At 40.6% G+C, this 20,816-nt stretch overlaps 1 protein-coding gene across 1 annotated transcript; it reads right to left on the bottom strand.

Annotated features, from left to right (window-relative positions):
- Positions 1-269: 269 nt before the first annotated feature.
- ENTPD5 (ectonucleoside triphosphate diphosphohydrolase 5) lies at positions 270-19,833 on the bottom strand. The gene is given in 14 exon segments (XM_009584820.1): positions 270-732; positions 920-1,035; positions 2,561-2,617; positions 2,972-3,112; positions 4,008-4,109; positions 5,565-5,626; positions 7,165-7,244; positions 9,441-9,529; positions 10,408-10,443; positions 12,090-12,165; positions 12,544-12,687; positions 14,719-14,798; positions 16,054-16,337; positions 19,667-19,833. Coding segments are annotated over 14 exon segments (1,521 nt in total). The 3' UTR covers positions 270-645.
- Positions 19,834-20,816: the final 983 nt, after the last annotated feature.

Below are 20,816 nucleotides of genomic sequence, written 5' to 3'. Positions count from 1 at the left end.
GAAATGACTGCTGCCTAAAGAAATGCTTGGTAAGTTACAACATACGTTTTAGCCAACACCTTTCCCAAAACCATGCCCAAAGTGTGCTTATAGCAGGCCCCTTCTTGAAAGACCGGAGTCTTCTTGCAATGTATTAGATAAGCTAACAGCCAGGTACTTGGAACGCTGAGGCTGGCAGTATCCAGAGTTGTTCACTTTTCTCTGAATGACTGTTGATGCCATCTTTAATTTCTCTATTTAACATCTCACAAGCAAACTTAAGTTATGGATGTTTAAAATAAAAGGGGGAGAGGAAATCACGTGTCTGTAGTTTACCACCACACGCCAGCTACTCTGTGCTTCTAGCAATGGGATGCTGTACAAACGTGCTGGTGAAAGCTGGCTTTGAGCCCCTTGTGGATACTCTGCTGGAGTACAGGCCTTTTGATTTTCAGAAGGCAGCTTCTGGATCATTTATGGCAATTGCAATTACAAATCATACTGTGGCAGCTCTCGTTATGCATGATGCCAATCCGGGGTGAAGATCCGTTCTATAGCTTTGGTCCGAGCTCTGTGACCAACTCCAGCTGAACAACGTATACCTGGAGATTTCAATTTGCTTTCTCAGCCTTTCAGAAATGCTGAAGTCCACGGGAATGTCACAGCTCAATAGGTTATCCCCAGAGACTGCAGTAGGTGAAAGGTAGCACCCAAAGTCCAGCTTGTCTCTATGTTGTTCACTTTCTTTGTTAACTATAAAGGAAGAACAATAAGTTGTTTGCAACAGTTCTCTAGATTCATATGTTGCACAGATGACAGCAACTACATGTAATGACCCTGGAAAGACTCAGTAGGTAATTAGCCAGAAAAATGAACTAATGCATGTTGATTGGTAAGAGAAATTTGGAAGCTGGCTTTGGGATTTAACTGTTTTTCTCACCTGTAAGAGCGTGTTGTCCCTAAATCCAAAACCTTCCTTTAGTAAAGCAGTGATGTAAGTGAGATCCATGCAGAGGAAAGGACTGGCTGAGTTGTACCTCTCCATGTTATCACAGACTAGAGAAGGAAGGAAAAAAAAAAGGGATCTCAGCAAAATAAAGGAGCTTTTATCCACATTATACATTTGAACTGATCTCAAGCCAAAGCCTACTAAAACAAGCCACCTGCTTTTACTAACAGGTACATATGACACATGGTACATGCTACACAGCTTCTATAATGTTGGAGAATAAACCTTAACTCCATCATAAGTACATCTTTTATTACAGCAGCATAATACACATAGCTCTTTTGAAGTCTGAATCCCTGCTCAACTGATAACTGCCAGGGAGTTGGTTATTACTTAGTCTTTCAAGAACACAGCATCATTTGTCTTCCTTGTCTAGTCTCCAAGGATGGCTCCAGTAATGGACTCTACCTTCTAGGTTGGCAGCTTCTTTATTTTTTTTCCAACCACACATGTCCTAGGACATGGAAGAGGCTATTGCCCAACTAACCATTCCCTCGCTGCAGCGAAGTCAAGATTCCATAGTAAGGGTGACAGTGACTGGAAAATGGATTTACACTAAGCATTGTCTTCTGGACCTACTGTTACTGCCCTGTCCTACAAGCATCAAGAGCAGAGTTCACTTCTTTTTAGAAACTGATAAGGAGCATCCTCCTACTATTGACATGAGAAAGAGGAGCTTTAATTTAGGATCACAGAATTGATCTCCTGATGCTCTAAAGCTAAATAAATGGTTTGACGGTGTTAGATAACATCTTAGCTGCATCTTTAGAAATAAGCTCTCTCAGTATCCAGGGAAACAAAACAAAACAAACACACTCAAACTTTAGAGCCTAATCCCCCTATTCAAAACCATCTGAGTTTCTAGGGAGATTAAGTTTAACTGAAAAATCATTAGAACTTAGGCCTATTTCAGAAAAAAGTCAGTCCTGAACTACATAATTAAGCATCTTCTGGTGACAAATACGGTCTACTAATCATCATGAGGATGATCACAATTCAGAGGTCTTGCTCTGTAAGCTAAAGTTTTAGCCATCAGTAGCATGGCAAGGTGGGAGCTCTTTTTTCACAGGAGGAGGTACAAAACTAGAACAAGCACTCAGGAAAACAGTCAGGGAGGGAAAGGAATGCAGAAGAGGCTGTCAGACTTAAACAACCTTTGCTCTCTCCCGCCATTTTGTTAGAGATTAAAAAGGATTTAAGGTGACAGACTTACAGAAGTCAGCACTCTCCTAAACTCAAGAGAGTTGCAGTTTGACAGAAGGAGCTCTTGATACAGCAAATTCACTTCCTTTTGTACTGACACTTACGAACTATCATCTCCCTCCTCTCCTGAGCAGAACTGTAAAGCCCCTAACACTTTGTTTCCCCTCGCTGCTCTTCAGTACTTTCTTCTGCAAGAGTTACAGGTGTTGGCTAATAAAAGCCAAGTAACATGACACGGAAGGTGTAAGTGGAGTAAAGGTTAAACAAACTTCTTTTTAAAAGTCAAACTCACATTATGTACTGCCTATAGACATTCATGTTTTTGTTATTTCTCATCCCCACCAGTTTCCCAAGTCTCATGACTAATACCTTCTTTGGCTTTTCTTTCAAAATCTTTCACTTCCAGAACACCTCCCTGTTCATAATCTGAAAAGGAAGAGGTGAGAAAACATCATCATAGACCTGAAAGCATTTGTGTTCTATATCTAAGTTGACCCTAGAGTGCAACTCAGTGATGCTGGGCTAGGAGTGAGATCTGTTGGTAACAGAGGACAGAGATGCAAGTGTAACTGGAGCTCAGAGCAAAAGTCTCATCTGCTGAACTCTGAACATCAAACTGCATTGACGGATACACATTCATTCCCTGAAGGCATTTTGTGTATTTCCTCTTTCTCAACACCGTTCCTTTTCCCTGCTCCCCATGCTCCAGCCTCCAGGGTTCCTCTGTCTATCTTCTGGTTGACATGCTCACACTCAGTAGATTATCCCAAACCAATTTACCAATTAGGTTGGTGTCAACTGCGCGATCATAGTAATAGGAGAAAGCATAGAAGGAACTTCCACGAATCTCATCTGGTTGGTGCAGTTTCCCTTTGACAACCTTGAGTACTTCCAAGTAGCAAGGCTTGAATCCTGTTTCTCCTGTCAGGACAAACACAGATGGAGTGAGACAAAGAGGCATATCCAGGAGATGGAAGAATCAGTGGCAATAGGATGAAAAAGGGAAGAAGCAGAGATTAAAGCATTAGAAGAGGTGAGAAGAGCTTAGATATCCCTTCAGTAATCCAGCATGGCACCTGCATGCAGGCAGGGACTCTGGATCTCCATCATCAAGTAGAACTCGTTAGAGCAGATCATAGCAATATCTGAAAGATGTGCTGCGCAAACTAGTATAGGTGCATGAAAAGCTTCCTCCACATCAGGCAAAACTCCCATTGTTCTGTTCTGTGATCAGCAGAATCTCATTTACATTTGCTACCACCTGCTAGATAAAACCTTACTTTCCCTCTCCATCACATTGTAGTTTTATCAGTCCACTCACACACCAAATCTGCAACTCAGCTCTTGTGTTCCCCACTGTAAAGCAAAGCAACATCAGTCACCAAAGGGGTCTGTTCTAGTCACTGACGGTAGCAGCTTCACCCTCTGTATGCAGCATTAGGGATAGTATCTTAAGAAATAATTAAAAAATAAGTGAGATACACTTTGGCCTACCAGTTATTGTACCCTAACACAGCCAGAGTTTTTGCACTTAGCTCACAGCAGAAAAAAGCTCTTATTTGCACATGTAACTCTTAACATTTTCTATAAAGGTATTATTTATAGTAAGAGATCACAGAGAGCAATCTCAGAGTATGGAGAGTGCAGGCCAGCTACTTTTAGAGCTTCAGATTTTTCTTTGGCCCTGTCAGAAGTCCACATCTATGACTGGACAGGTATCCCTCATAACCCAAGGTAACTGATGGAGTATTTGCCAAGGAAAAACTCAGATTCTGAAGACTTATCTTACAAGAAGCAACAAGTCTCCTCAGTTTACCTTCTTTGTTGCCGCCATACCGGTATTTCACTCCCCCAAAGTGCCACTCTGCCTCCAGCTGCTTTGGCAAACAAGAACTACGGAACATTTGTCCATCCACAGCTGGAACGAAACCAGAGGGGAGAGTCAGAAAGGCTAAAACTTAACACCATTATTGATTCATATGCAGAACCAGAAAAGAAGAGCCTGAAAAATCTTCATTAAGGTCTTCAAGCAAAAGTATGGAAGTCTGAATTGATGGATGCTGCACAAACTGATTATGAATTAAGGACCAGTCTCGGTCTGGAAAAGTTGTGTCCATTTTGTTCTGCAAGCTGCAGAGCAGCTGGGCTTGTCATCTGTTAATGAAAGATAAATGGTAGAAGGCTATCTGGGTAATGGCTGTTCACCACAGAAGACAAGAAACAAGAGAGGTAATTAATTAAACACACAGATACACAAACCCTAATAAACAGCAGATAACCGAGACAAACAAAGCAACTGAGCAACGAAGACAAAAACTCGTAAGACACTGATCAATGGCCACTACAGGATCCACTGAATGTATCCCTGAAGGGTTCAACCAGAAATACTGGAACTGATACAAAGAAAACATGGTTATTGTGGCCAGTGCAGGTCTCACAGAAAAAGCAAACTTCTTACAGAATGGTTGAGAGGGATTGTGGGACTGTGCAAAATTTACTATGGGATGTTTAGGGGAAGGCTCAAAGGCAGGGAAAAGGGGAATCAGGGAAACGCAAGTGTGCGAAAATGGAAGGGATGATAAAAGAAGGCAGTCACAGGTAAGCAGGCAGCTGGTCAGTATGCTTTTCTGGCTGAGCCTTGTGACCAATCACTGCAGTCTGTCCTATCTTCCTCTTAAACCCTATTTCCAACTATTTTTTATTTAAGTACATTCCAGTAATTAACACAAGTCCATCTAGCCAGCAAGTAAGAATCCAGAAGGTGGAAAGACCCCAGGTCCTGGCCAGAGACTGGACAAAAGGCCCAAGGTCTGGGCATGAAGACTGGAAGGACTTAAGGTGTGGGTCAGAGACTGGAAAGACTCAGGAATGTGAGTATGCATTCAGGTTAGTGAGTGAGAGCGTGTGTGATATGCTCGTGGACTTCAAGCTAGACTAGTCAGTGTATACAACAGGAGGTCTGGGGCAACATGGCGGGCCAGGCAGATACCAGAGAGACTTATAAAGTGGGTTTGGCCTAAGCAGCAATCCTTAGGAAAAGGATCTATTCATTCTGTTTGTGTTTCTGTGGATGCTTGGGAAGCTGTGCGTTTGTGGCTGGCCATGTCTATATGGTGTTTATATGTTCCCATGTGTGCATTTCTGAAATTTGCACTCAGTCTCACTGCTGGCTGAACCTGGAAATAGGGAAAAGCAGCTGTCTCACAAGACAACTCCTTAACAAGCGGTAGCCTGTTTCCAGACAGATCTATACCAGCGAAAACACAGAAAAGCACAAGATACAGGAGTGAAGACAGGGGAAATGGGCTGCTGACACAAGACTAAGTCTAACCATCTCTTCAAAAATTTTGGATATTTTATCATATGAACATACCTTCCATATTCAAAGCTCCAAGCGTTGCTAGTCTGGCAGCTTTTAGTCCAAACCCCAAATAGCTGCAAACAACAAAGACATTACAGTTTTAATTCTTGCACATCTGGTATGCTTCACCCATAGCCTCTCCCTAAATCCTGGAACACCCAAATCAAATTTCCTTCCTCTGCTTCCCACAATTCTCCCCTCTCTAAAACAGAGAGATCCCTTTGCCAGAACAATTCCAAGTATCAAAAGAGTGACACAAATCCAAGAATTACGAAGAGCTGTAAAATGGGTAAATCTAAAACTGCAGAAAGTGGTTAGAGCTGATGTGACATTTCTACAGGACACTCATGAAAAGCAAAAATGCACAGTCTTAAAAACGACGGAGAAAGAAGGGTATGTGAGGAGTGCATGGGGAATAGGATGGCCATTCTTATGTCACACACATAAGACTATATGCTCTTAGGGCAGAACTAATAGGAGAACTGCAGAACCTCCCACTAAACGGGAGCTGTGCCTCTGTGTGAAATTCACCTCTGTTTGACTCCACAGATTACCGCTATACTCATTACAAGCTAGGATGTGAACAACATTTTATGAGAATTACACATTCCTGGCTTCAGGAACACAGCTAGATTGGCCTTTCAGTCCCAGCTCTATGTTTGGCTACTTATCCCTTTAGTCATGTCAACACAAATGTTTACAGAATAATCAGAGTTAAACTAACCTCCAGCTCCCTCATTTTTAGGAGATGATTTTCAATCCCAATTATTTTAAGTGATCTAATGGACTGTATTAGTGAATACAGCAATCAGTTACATCAGTAAATGTAAGCAGTAGGAGAGGAGGACTACTAAACCAGCTTTTCTGTCAAGTAAGCATATTCTGTAACTGACTGAGATGATAATCTTCACCCCACTTAGTAACGGGCTGAGACCAACTCTCTATTACACATGGTTGAGTTCTCATCGGACTGTAAGTCATGCAGGTAAACTCTCTGGATTTCACTGCAGACATCTCAGAAATTTGTTAGCTTAACGTAGTAAGCACAATTATATTATTCCAGGCCAAGTATCCCCTCCAATTGGTTCAAGAATCTGTTGTGCTCCATGGTCTGTATCAGCTGCCTGTGGTTGTCTCTCTTTGGTTTACATCAGGTAAAGTCTAGGCTTTACTTTTTGTCCAGTTGCTAATGAGATGCGCCATTTTGAACTAAGAAGGAAGAAGTCTCAGGAAGGTCCTCTTTCCAAATCTCTGACCAGGTTTAGTTCTGACTACTGGCACGATATCCACCTTTCTGCCTGGTCCAGAATATTTGGCTTGAATCCAGTAATAAGAATTCTTCTCCTTAAATACAGTGACTTGTAATGCTTCCTCTTCATTTGACAGACTGACTAATATTCCCTTGCAGTGATATTAACCATGATCCTGGAATGTTTCCAGTCAACTAATATCATGTTCCACTTCAACTAATGCTTCAAGCAGATAAGAAAACTAGTAAAAAAGTCATGGTCCCAACAGCTGGTAATGGGATGACATGGCCATTTGTGGTTAGTTCAGGGGCTGCAGAAAGACTGATTTTCCCAGCGGAGACAGCAGCCTTTTTGCTCCTCACCTGTGGGTGTAGAGCTTGTAGGTGCTATTAAACATTTCAAATGAGGTAAGAAAATCCCCAGGGGTTTCCTTCAAAGTTTCCTAAAAGTTAAGTAAAAGAAGAAATCTTTTAGTTTCTGTTATGCAATAAAAAATAACCAACTTTGATGTAATATCACAGATATACCCATAGGGTTAACTGCACACTCATCTCATCTGCTTTGAAAACAAAGAACAGTTTTCCAATGGTGCCCACTGCTGTAATATCTGCAGCTTTTAACACTGAGTTTATTTATATGCATCTTTGTGTTACTTCAATGTATAATAGGGAAGCGCAACAGATCAGGGTGAAAATACTTTCTAATTCAGGATACTTGAATTTTTCAGAGTACTTACGTGCTAGTCTATATATACAGAGTCCCCATCGAAATCACCTGCACTAGAAGCACTATGAACTTTTGCAAGTCAGACTAGACATCTCAATTCAGGAACTCAGAAGAATTAAAAATGCTAAGTAAAGTATAAGCCACATTTTCACCGTGTTAAATGTCATGCTTGATACTCAAGGAAACACTGTGACCACTCACTCCCAGTCTTAGGGCTGCTTTACCTCCTGGTTTAAGTGCTTTCCTCTAAATTAACCTCTTGTCTCACCACCTCCAGTTTTCCTCCTTTCACAGTCCTCCCTCTGTGTGCACCTCCACCCCACTGGCACTCAGTCCCTACCTTCTTGCCAGACTAACTATTCTTCTAAATCCAAACCAGTTCAGGGCTCATTTACTGTTCCTTTGTTTCCAGTCCCCGAGATCTCAGTTCCAGTTTCTGTCTTCCCTCTGCTGGTGACCTCATTCTCCCATCCCTTCTTGGCCCTGTGCATTTGTATCAGACACACTGTTATGCTGGGCCAAGCAGCAGAATCTCAGAGAGGACTGAAGCTGCAGAGTCCCTGTAGTTACCATTCAAGTAAGCAGATAGAGCAAAAATAACTCAGATCTGGAATTATAGAGTCCTAGACAGAAGCCTGCTTGAAGCTGAAAGAGATTTGGCAGTATTCAGCTTGAGTTTCTCCTGAACAAATACAAATTGAAATTTGTTTTGGGCCTCAGGTAGATTTTCATTGGAATGGCAGTCACGTCCTTGACACAACACACCCAGACCCTGCCACATATTTTGAGTTCTGTTCCTAAACATTACATCACAAAAACTTTTAAAAAGGAGAGATCCTGAAAAAAAACTGTTTGGAGAAAACAACTGGCTTTTTTCATGCCTTACTTTCACAAAAATGTAGAAATCCTCACACCCCTCCCAAATGAGGCAGGCACCAGCCAGATAATTTCAACCCCGACATGCAACACCCTTTCCTGTTGGTCCAGTGCCCGCTTCAGCAGGTGTTATCAACACAAAACAGAGGGCAAGCCCAGAGTACTTGAGGCTTTGCTGAGCAAGATAAGGTTGCATGTCATGTTTCAACATGACCCACCATTGCAGAATTAAAATATCCTGATACGAAAACGATGTGTTCTGTGGTCCCCAAACACCCTTTGAGAATCTCAATTTCTGTAAACAAAATAATGTTAAATAAAGGACTCCTTCAGAAAGGGGGACAAAAACAACTTCACCATACCAAGATACAGAATGCTATAGTGCCCTTCCAATACCCATGTAATTTTCCCATGCAAACTTTAGACCTGGGTGCCAGTTCAAGCTGTTTCTAAAGAGCTATAGAATTCCTGACAAATCCCGCAGAGATGGACTGAGGGGCAGAGAGGGGAATTCTCAAAGAAAATGAGAAGAAATTGATAGGAAAACAAAGAGCCATTGGCTGTGCTATTATAAAAAGACGTTTGCCCCATGAGACACCCCCCTCCAAAATTCAGTGAGGATCTGCTATCAGACTGGAATAGGAAAAAAAAAAAAAAGATAACTCAGAGCAGACCCTAAATTTCTTGTAATATGCAAGAATACAACCTGGAAATGTTCTACATTTATTGAACACAAAATAATTGTCTGCATTAATGGGGCTTTCCCAGCCTGGGTCTGAAAAACAAAAGATGTTTCTCTTTGTTTTTACCCATTTGCTTTCTTTCGTTTTAATTCCTTGTTATCCAGGCTCCTTTGTTTGCAAGTGCCTATCAGCCAACTGCTGATGTCAAAGGGAACAGAAATACAGATGTTCTGTACACCACAGATGTTCTGCTTGTGCCAGTGTTGACAAAATTATATCAGAGAGCACAGCAGTGCTCAGGTCTCTCCACTGGCCCTGCAGTCCCAACCCACGCACTTTTAACCACTCCTCACCTCAAACCGTGGCAGGAATGTGATTTGGGTTGAGGCTCCTCCCAAGTCCAGAGTCCCAACAGTACCCTGGTTCTGGCCAGACAGCTGCCCTGCAAACAACATCATGCTCAGAACAGCCCCAAGTGCAAAATACTGCATGCATGTTCAGGCAGCCACCAAGTTATCACATTATCACAGCAATACAGGAGGGCTCAGCTGGCCTTCAAAGACAAAAAACGTCACAGAGAAAAGGTAGGCAAATGGAAGGTATTATGAAAAGATTTGTAGGATTTTCTTCCTTGATTCCAGTTTCACCTCCAAAGAGACAAAAGCAGATAAATCTCTAGGTGCCCAGCAATAGCCGAAAGTAAGAGACAAAGTATCTCCTGCAGAATACTGTCAGGGAAAGTACATAAATTCTGTAACCACCATATAGCTTGTCAAGAGCAGTAGGAGAGGAAGGACAGTAAGAGCAGAACCAGCTATTATCATTTCTCTTCACCCTCAGCAGCTTTTTTGCTTGCTTCTGTACCTACAAGAGTTCGGATTTTCTTTTCTTTTCACTAGATTGCACTCCTAGAATTTCTTAGAGCCAGTAGGGCTAAAGCACCAGTGCATTCCCTGTTACACCATTTAGTTACATAGTTCACACTGGGATGAAGAACATTGTAAAACCTTGTTTCCCACCTTCTAACAGACTAGCAATACCACTTCCTATCGGGAGTACCTTGCAGAAACCAGCTTGCCCGTGCCTCCCTGTCCTCAGTAAATCCTGGCATCTTCTGGACTAAGATGCCTCCTTCTTACTACAGGTGTGGCTCACCCTCTGGAATACAGTCTGCCCAAGACAATCCACTGCTTTAGCACTGGTGCCACAGTGGGGAAGAAAAGCAGGATATGGCAAGTGAGGCAGAGGAACTTAGGGTGATCACCTCCGCAAAAGAGACTCAAGTTTGTATTTAGAGAGAAGTTATACAGAATTAACTACCTGTCAAAAAGTTCACAGTGATCCAGGCTAAAATTCCTGCAAAGAGTGAAAAAGGAAAAAGAAAGTCACCACTGAATACTCCCACAACCTCCTGCCCACCCTTACCACCCCTCCACATGTTATTTATTTACCTGGAAATCATTCCTAACTTAACGTAACCGACCCATACTTCAGAGATTAATCCAAACTTATAATTAAGTTATATGATGCATTACTAATTCATTAAAATCCCGTAAGCTGGGATAGATAGAACGTTTGTAATATCCATGCAACTGCAGCATGCACAAATCATGTCTATTATCCAAACAATATGCAAAGAAGTAATGAGCTGACACAATGCACAAGTTTCCTTGGGCACTTCCCCCCCCCCAGCATTTCAATTCCTAATCTGAAAATCGCATACACATGCTCTGTGTTCTAATGTTGTGGTTTCTGTAATTACACTCCAGACATAGTGGCAACCAGCAAAACACAAACAACTCCTCTTTGACTCCAGCAGCTTGCTTGACACTGGCATGATTCTCACCCAAACATAGGCAAACATGTGACAGTGGAAGAAGTGGGACTGTTAAATAAACTTTGTCAGGCTACACTGTGCTCTGTTATGCCTCATTGGTCCTGCTCCCTGTCAATACAACACTTCTCCCTACTATACAATTCACCCGTTAATCCCAGTGACATACTATGCATTGCACCGTACTTCATCAAATACTTGCAGACTTCATGTTACTTCTCCTTTTCTCTTGGCACATATGGACAGATTTTGCTCTTTAATCTTCCTCCATTTGTTAGTTGTTCAAGCGCTGTGATAATTCTTTTTGCTTTCCTTGAACACCTTCCAAACTGGCAATATATCTTCCATAATGAAGTGTTCAGAACTGAATGTAACATCACAGATGGCTCTTATCAGGCATCCATACAGAAGGATTATTACCTGCCTTTTCTCCAAGGAAATATGTCTGGATATGTAGCCAAAATGCTACAGTGGTCTGTTATGCACTGCAAAATCATCACTTACTCCAAACCTACAACGTATTTCACCTTTTCTTGTATTTTAGGTTACTTCCTTTGCTACTTTATTAGCTGCATTTTTCCATCAGAATATTTAAAAAAAATGTATTATTTTATTATTTATTTCGCTACCTAATTTTTAATACTTGTCAATTATCCTTCATTCTCCTCTCATATGCACAATGCTTCCAACCTTAACCTGAAAATTGATAAGCTAATCATAATAGATTATTTTTAATGCTGATATTGCAGAATTTACTAGGTACTTTCCATAAGCTTCCTAGCTTGCTATATATCATCATGTAGCCTTTCAGAGGTGGACACCATCTTTTTTCCACCAGTTCCCAAGAGCAGGCTTCAGCTGGTTAGCCTGCATTAGCCTGCATACTTATTTCTGAGATGAGGTTCTCTTCTAGAATCTCAGAAGGTTTTGGATGAGCCTTCATCTAGCTAACTCATAAAACTGTTTGTGTATCTGCATTTGTAGCCTAACAGATGATCAAGTAATCAACATCTCCTAGGAAAAGCAGGATTGAATTGTTTCAAACAGGGCTAGAAACCTTTTATTTTTTCCCTCAGTTTAGTGACCTTTTCCCTCTCATGTCCATAAGAGATCTCTCTCTTTCCCCCACTCCTCTTTGCTTTCACCTTTTCCTCCTTCTAAAACATACCTTCGTAAGACCCATCCATGATGCTAACACTGTCCTCTGGAACAAGAAATGGTGATTCCTCAAAGACTTCTCTCACCTGAAGAAAGAAATTATTAGATTCCTTGGTCTTAAAAGTCTTGTTCTGCTCTGATGGTGATAAAGAAAGTTTTCTTTTTCACAGCAGTATAAAATAAGACAAGTGTGTGGAGTAGACAAAATTCTTCTTCTTTCAAGGGCCAGAAAAGAAAGAAACAAGTATTGTAGGTCTCTCTACCCATGCCTTCTATCCACATCAAGACAGAGGATTTCAGGGTCATATAAGAAAGTCTGTAAAGTCTGTGAGTCTCATACTATCATGGGATTACAGTCACTTTTCACAGTTGAAATTCTCTTATGCTAAATAGAATGGAGAACTGAGTCATGAAAGATGAAACAGGAGAGCAATACTAGTGCATCCAAAAGATCTTAGTATTACCTCTAAAAGCAGAGCCTGAGCTTTCTCCTCTGACAGCAAGCGCAGTCCAGCTGTGGCTTTTAACACTACCGGGGTCTTCTTCCAGAGGTGAGGTGGCACAGCATCTATGGCCGTGTCCAGCAATCTTTTGACGGTTTCAGCACCCTAAAAGGAAAAAGATGATGTTTTTCTTACGGTTTCCTCCTACAGGCCATCAGAAAACAGACCTCCCAATTCCCCCTCAACACTAGTGAAACCAGTATTCAATAGCAGAAGATACCTCACCCACACCCAAAATAAGGATAAAAACTGGGCTAAACATCTCATAAGAACCTTAGAGAGAATGTCTGAATTGGAAGGATGAGTGTATTCAGAGATGTATCTTAGGCAAGAGAAAATTCACTGTTTGTGGAAAGTATTATTTGAAAGGACGGAGGGAGGCGAGGGAACTGAGTATCTGACAAAGCTAGACATCTTGCAGTATGATGAAACTAAATGGTAGAATTACTGACTGAAGCTGCAAAGGTCAGGAGGAATGTCTGTAGATTTCACTAAATGCAATATAAGAATTCCAAGTGTGTCCATAGCAAGTAGTATAAGTTCAAATGCCAGCTGTAGCATAGTTACCACATGAGGTACAGGCATCACTGCTGGGCTCTCAATTATTTACACTGCTCTAACAATTACGGTTTGGCATTAGCAGTAAACATTCTCCTGTGAAATGTCTAGAAATCTCTTTTGGGGTGAATTCTTCTCCTCTCCTACCCACAAACAAGACAATTTAGTGAAATAATGGGAGATCTTATCAAAGTTTAAAAAAATCCCAAAGCCATTCACTTTTCCATAAAATTTCTCACTCAAATTCCTGTAGCACTGAGCAAACCGAGAAACCTGAAACTCCCCCTATACTACCCTCAACTCCGAGACTGCTAAAGCACACAAGGTAGAGTATCTAATCTGCCATTTCTCTGGCACCTCCTTTAGCTTGTGAAAGAGCTTACTGTCAGTACGGGGGATCTGGAAAATGGCAGCTTACTTCAGGACTGGCCCTGTGTATCACAACAACAGGATTATTTTAGCGCTCTCTGCTCTGTTGCTTATTTCTGACTCCTGATCCAATAGAGTGACATGGAACTGTGCATGAATTCACAACCACCACCACCATTTGAAAATAAAGAGGATCACATCAAACTTCGATTTCTTATTAAAATTAAAAATTTATGTGTTAATTAATACATCTGATTGTGGAAGATGGAACTGTGCAACTATTTTGAAAAACTCTGTATATAAATAAAACAACAAAAGTCCTGAGGCAGTAGAAGAGTAACTGCCTGTACCTGAATCATTATTCAGCTAAAACTGTAATTAAATATTTGAACTGAGCATGAGGACTGACTCACTGAAGTGAGTCCTACATATCACTGAGCACTGGCTTCCAAGCCATGGTTCCAAAGATAACAGCAAAGAACCAAAACAAACAAATTATTGGAAGTCTGATGACAGAAGCAGAGAATACACTTAGAGAAATATTAAGGCCTGACTTAATCTGCTAAGTGTACCTTTATTCTTCCCCTTCTCCATAAACAAAAATTAACTTTTGTAGATCTGACCATACACACAAAAAAAATCAAACATTTTTAGGAGTCAGAGAAATTAACCCTCTCTGCTTGTCACTGTAACACAACTAAAAAAGAAACTCCCGCAGTCTTAAAGCCTTACTTCTAAACTAAACAAATCAAAACAAAATATGCCCATTTTGAACTGTGACCAGCACTGAAAATTTCAACCAAAAGGAAAATCTGAGAAAATTATTTGCAAATAAGACAGGAGTATATATTTACTTATATTTGGGGTAATTATAGGGGAAATAAACATTGAATATGGATGTTTCTAGAGCCAAAAATCACTTTGTCTTTGAAATTCTCAAAGGCATATAGTCTAGTTAGATATAGCATTTAAGCAATTAATTAAGCCATTGTTCCATTGATGAAATATGTAAAACAACAGCTCCCATTTCACTGTGTAGAAATTAACTCACAAAAGTAGAGCAACAGGTTTAGAGACCCAGCAGTAGAACCCTTACATTTTTTCTTGACTCTCTGCAATTACAATTAGTAACACTTGAACTGCTTGGTAGAGTACAACTGATATTAGTAGACGCAAGACCAACTCACAGGGAATGAAGGAGAGCCTTACCTTTTCAGGCTGATCAGCATATGCAGAAAGACCTGGCTTCACAGACTCAAAGATTTCCCCTTCCAACTCTGGAAGGTTTTCTGCACAAACAAAACATTACATGAAACAGTCAACAACTCAAATCTCTTTCTTTAGTTTCAGAAAGGTTGCCTGCAACCCCTTTAAAGTGACTATCCCTGACTTCCCTTGCAAACAATACTATTCCACTCCTCAAACAAGCACTGCTCGTTCACTTCAGGAACATATTTAACAGAATGTTGCCCTTGTATCCTCCAAGTTCACAATTTATTAAGAACACGTTGTTATAATTAGAAGTACATTCATTTTGCATTTGTGAACTACAATGAATTACAGCAACGTAGTATGATTGTTGCCTAATCTTAATAAAATTTCTTTCCCTTTCTGTCCCCAAGCTAATTGTGAAATACTAATTCATATTAAGACAAACAGAGTCAACTCCTGATTATTCTTAGGTGATTCATCCAACTCACAAAGACAGAACAGAGCTGACTGGGCTCAAGCACTTGGCTGCAAAGCCAAACAAGTGTGACTGTTGCTCCCAGAGCAGCTTGAGTCTAGAAGCTACCCCTGAGTATTGCATATTACAAGTCAGGCTGATTCCATCAGAGCTGGATGTTCTACCAGTCCTTCCAAACAAAGGTTGAAATCATGTGAAGCCACATAGGTACTACGCGTGGCCCTGAAGGGCTTATTAGCTGAGTCCCCTCAACCAGCCCTCAACCAACGTTGCAAATTTGCCGGCTTACTGTACCCAAGCTAATTCACCCTCTTGAATCCTGTTGCGTGTGCAGCCAACTTGGGTACCTCTGCACTGTGTCAGAAGCAGATATACTGGAGTGTGGTGCCTCTGCGCACAGGAGTTCTCCTGCAAATAGCTCAGACCTTCGGTGCTTATAACTCTTTTACTGATTTTAATTTGCTATAAAATGTGACATACAAACATATGCAGAATTTAAATATCTCTTGATATAATTCAAGGTAACATGCAACTTGACAAAAACAACATAAGCCTCTTTCCAACTCAATGAGACAGTCCTTTAAACAGCCGCATAGATGAAAATCTTTGGAAATTCAGAACTCTCCAGTATATCCAGAATTAAATATCTAAGTTTCAAAAGATCTACAAAAACAATATTTTCACAGCAAAACACCACCACAAGTGGACAATAATCATCTGCCAGAGGACCATTTGAAGGACAAACTATAGAAATCTTCAGTTGTTCCCAAATGCTGTGTTGGGAAAAAAACCCTCTTTTGGGAAGCTGGAACCTAAGTCAATATACTCCAAGTGCATAGACTGACACGGGGTCTTACCTGGGCTCTTCTGCACAAAGGTGTAAATGTGAATCCGGGTTCCAGTGCTTCCTGCATCAAACATTATACCATAAAAAGTGTTGGCTTTGGCATTTATAGGGCACATGTTAGGCGGAAAGAAATCCTGAAACCACATCTCCCTGTTTGAATGGGAAAGAACAATGGACAAAGAGGAAAATGCCAATGCTAGAAGGATGGGAAGTCTGGAAGATGCCATCTTGCCAGGACCCCTTGAGGCAGTCAAGCATGGATCAGCAATCACAGAGCTGCAGTAGGTCCTGTAGAGAAAAAAAGCAGGAACGGAAATTACGAACAGAATGGAAATTACCAAGAGCCCTCTCCTTAAAAAGTCTGTAGGAAAAAAAAAACCACAAAACAGTCTGCACACATATATTCTGCCCTTTAGATGCCTTTCAACACCTCATCCAAAAGATGTGATTTACTGCATTTAATGCTACAACTGCATCTAAGTGTTTTGTTCTTTCAGAGTAAAGGTTTCTCTGTTTCCCAAATGCAGAAGAGTTAAAGTAGTTTGCTTCCCAGTATTTCTAGTTTTGACTTTATTTAGATAATTTTTTTCTCTCTGAGCTTGAAGGTTCTCAACATTTAGAGTCCCCAGAACCTTCAAAAAGCCCAAATGTTATCTGAAAAGAAGCATCACCAAAGGGAGCTCAGGGCAGAACTGCTTTGCCCTAACATTTACACGCTTGAGATGCTGTGGCAGAACACAAGTGTTATTCAGAGTCACAAACAAAGAGAATTTCATCTCGGGCTAAGCTGCTGGGAGAGATTAGTGCATAGGGAGAGTGAAGGCATATCCTTCCAGCAGCATCCTCATACCCAAGAAAAGCCTGTGCTGCACAAGAGGGACTGAACTGTAAGGTGCACCTGGGCTCTGCCTCTCAGTATTTTTCATACTTTCCCTTTCTGTCCTAATTTTGGTTTTTCATCATTTTCTCCTGACACAGTTTTCATTTTCAGAATTACAAAAAAACCCAACAAAACCCCACTACACTCTCACATCTAGACCAGTTGCCCTGAACACTCAGGTTACTTACACAGCTTCTAGAAACAGCGTCTATAAGCCAAGGCCCCAAAGTTGTGTGACGCAGTATCGGATATCAACATACAGCTACACCTCCTCTCTGTTAACACATATCTCTTTGCATATATTTTTCCTAGGAAATGCTAATAAAGGAAAGATATGGGCACAGAAACGATAGGGTTCATTAGATGCCCAAGTAAAAAGGAGGATAATATATAGCTATCTTTGTTACTTGCATTTTAACAGCAGAAAAGAGCATGTGGCCAGATGCCCCACCATATGCAGTATCGCCTGCATTGATATGCACACAGAGCACTCAGCATACAGAAGGTGCAAACAGCTCCTTATCATTCTCCAGACTCTTGGTAACACATCCATCTGCCCACAGCACTGAATATTCTACTTTATATGCCTGTTCATCTGCTCTGCCTGAGACCCTCACCCACCTCCAGCCCTTACATTTGATTGTCTTTTAGCAATCTGCTCAGCGCCACTATGTTCATTCTCTTGAAATCTCTATTTGCCATCTCTATCCTACATTTATTCATTCCTAATCCTAACCTCTCTCCTTTCCTTTCTACATAAACCTGACGCAGCCTCTATTTCCACACACCTTTCTCCCACACCCTAAGAACTCACTTATCCTCCATTACCTTTTATCCCAGATTTAGCCCTTGTACGACTTTTATTATTTCCATCCTTCACCTTTGTCCCCAGTTACAGCAAAGTGAGATTGACTTTTACCCATTCTCAGTAAACAACGTCACATTGGGTCATTCCTTGAGTGCCTCTCTAACTCACTCAAGTGTTCAGCTATCTCTAGGGCAAACGAAATGCACAGCCCACTGCAGAAGGATAACCTTGCCTGTCTTGTGTGACCTTTTTTTGTATCCTCTCATTCCTAGTAAAAGCGGAGCGCTGCGGGCAGAAGCACAAGCTCTTGACTCACTCTGCCTTAGAAGGACATTCTGAGAAGAGGAATAAGTGACTTTACAATTCCACCAATGGACAATAGCCCTGGTCACCCTCTGTGGCAGATCAACTCCAACTGTAATAGTTTCTAAAGCATTCATATTTTATATGGAAATGAGTAAAAACTTAGTTCTAACCTGTAGCAACTTAAAAGTCCTGCCCCGAACGGAGTTCATGAAAAGCGCTGAGCTGTTTGGCAGCTTCACAGCTATGGATTTGTACTAAGATGCATCTGGCATTACCACGTTTGCTTCATCACAGCAAGGAGGACTACTGAAAATCCAAGAAGCTGTGCTGTTTTAACAAAACATAAGCCGCATTAGTGAGCACTGCCTTCCGGCTAGTCAGAAGAGGTGTTGTTATTCTCATGCAGTGTAAGGATTTTGCTTACCGAACAATCACAAATACAAGCCAAGCACCTGCCTTAAGAACAAACTCCAGAGTCCTATTACAAATGGTACATGTGACACTTATGCAAGCCTCAGAATCTCCGATGATCCGAAAATATCTGAGCAACTGCCATCATTAACACATACTTTTCTTGCCAGATCTACTAGTGGATGAGCCTTAGACTTCCATGAAACACTCCCTCACTAAGCTTCTCTATCCCTTCTCAGACATCCACCACCATTTCACACTTTCTGTTCTCTATTTCTCCCCTGACTTTTTTCCTTTCCACCTTTATACTCATAAGGACAAAAAAAGCCCAACAATCTTGGGATTTTATTTTTCTCCACCCTCATTAAGAGTGAAAAAAGCACATTGAACCTCTTCGATGAGTGGTGCAGACCGTTTAACCAAGCGTGCCAGCAAAACAGGATCCACACGAAGCATAAAAATAGATGAGGAGAGTAAGAAATCAGAGACAAGAGAGGGAAATGGGCAGAGCATAACAGAAATGGCAATGGAAAAGGAATTTGGAAAGAGAGGGTCCGAAGAAAGAATGGAAGAAAAAATTTAGGGTAGAGACAGACCAGAGATTAGTTACTGAGAAAGAAAAATATTTCCAAAAGCGTTCCTCTCAAATAACTTAAAATCCTAGCTGCTATCAGAATACAACAGGATGGATAAAATGAACAACAAACAGAAAGGAGAAAACAGGGTAACAGTAATATAAGCACAAGTTCATTAATATAAGCAAGCAGGTAAAATGCACAGATCACCATCAGTAGGCTCCAGTTACTGCCTTTATAAATGAGCAGCAATAATCAACATCAACTGTGAATATGTTAGGCACACACCTGTAGCAGGATGGAAGCAACAGCTATTCCACTCCAGAGATTCCTAAAGCAAACCACTTCGGAGCACTGAGCCAAGAGACACTGCGCCTGCACTTCTTTTCTTCACCTTCGCCTTCAGCTAGTAGGAGTGGACTATGTATCAGGCAAATTATAAGGTCATGGAGGCACACAAAGTATCAGTTGAGTTGCTTTATTCAAATTTGAGTTTATCATTGCTCAATACAAGCAGTGAAACATGCTCAGATAATTACACAGGATGAATTTCAAGAAGTTGAAAGTTAACTGAGTTCAACAAGTTAGTAAAACATTTACACAAACATTACAGTTGACCTCAACAGCACTGGCTGTCCAGCGTCCAGTGACACAAGGTAGAACACTCATTTCCCAACACAGAGAAACACATGCAAATATAACCTATATAAGGCAGATTTTAGATACTAAGCCAAAAAGTTGAAGCACATCCAATATAAAGATTTGGGAGCTACACAGATGGTACAATCCAAAAATACTGGGATGCTGCATAGACTGCCAAGACTGAAAGCATGAACAGGAAGCAAAAAAAAAACCCAAACAAAAAACTCCAACCAAACTCTCCTTAAACAACAAAAGTAAAACCAATGCCAGAATAATAATAAGAAACCTTAAGACAGCAAAACACAACCTTACTTAGAGTTTGCCATACACAGAAACACTGGTAATTTTCAAGACAAGAAAGTCTCACCCACATTCTTGAATATTTCTGACAAAAGAACATGCAAAACCCAAAACACAGCAACAGGAGCATCTCCTGTAAAAAGGAGTCTGCCTGATCTGAGGGGAAGGAAAAGCAGTGTACCTGAGATAGATACACAAGAATTTTCCTTCTGTTTCCTAAGATATTATTGGGAAGTATTTGGATATAAAGAAAAATATTAGAAAATAATTTGAAATATTTACGATATATAAATATTTAGGCAACTATTTTAGGAAACAAAATAGACGAATCGTAATTCAATTCATATTGTTATTTATTGCTCAAGCACACCAAAAATCATTCAGAATGGAAGGTCTATTTTCTGCACTAAAACAGTAACAAAATCTATTTTCCAGATGAGCAGCTCTTACAGTAACAAGATCTATTTCCCAGATGAGCCGCTTTTACACTTAACACTCATAACTAGACAAATACATCTTTACCTTTTTATTTATAGAAACAAAAAGCCATTACATTTTTTCTGGACTCATTTTTATCTAGTTAAAAAAAAAGCTTTCTTGGATTGTTTTGACAAAAACTTAAGCTTCTTAAAAGTACACAGTTTAAAAATCACAACAGAAAGAATAACTGAATTCATTGGCAGAATTTCCCAGCATTTCCATAAAGAGTTTTCTTTGCACACATACATTTGGGGTAAAATTCTGGATCTAGAGCTTTAAATACTAGGAAAAAATAGAACCAACTCACAAACACGCGTTATCAGCAGTTTTAATCTTCTTCTTCCCGTACCGAGGCTGCAATACATATTATT

The sequence above is a fragment of the Fulmarus glacialis genome, unplaced genomic scaffold (genome assembly GCF_000690835.1).
Source record: "Fulmarus glacialis isolate BGI_N327 unplaced genomic scaffold, ASM69083v1 scaffold34340, whole genome shotgun sequence".
Lineage (NCBI taxonomy): Eukaryota > Metazoa > Chordata > Aves > Procellariiformes > Procellariidae > Fulmarus > Fulmarus glacialis.
This window is presented reverse-complemented; position numbering and strand designations above follow the sequence as displayed.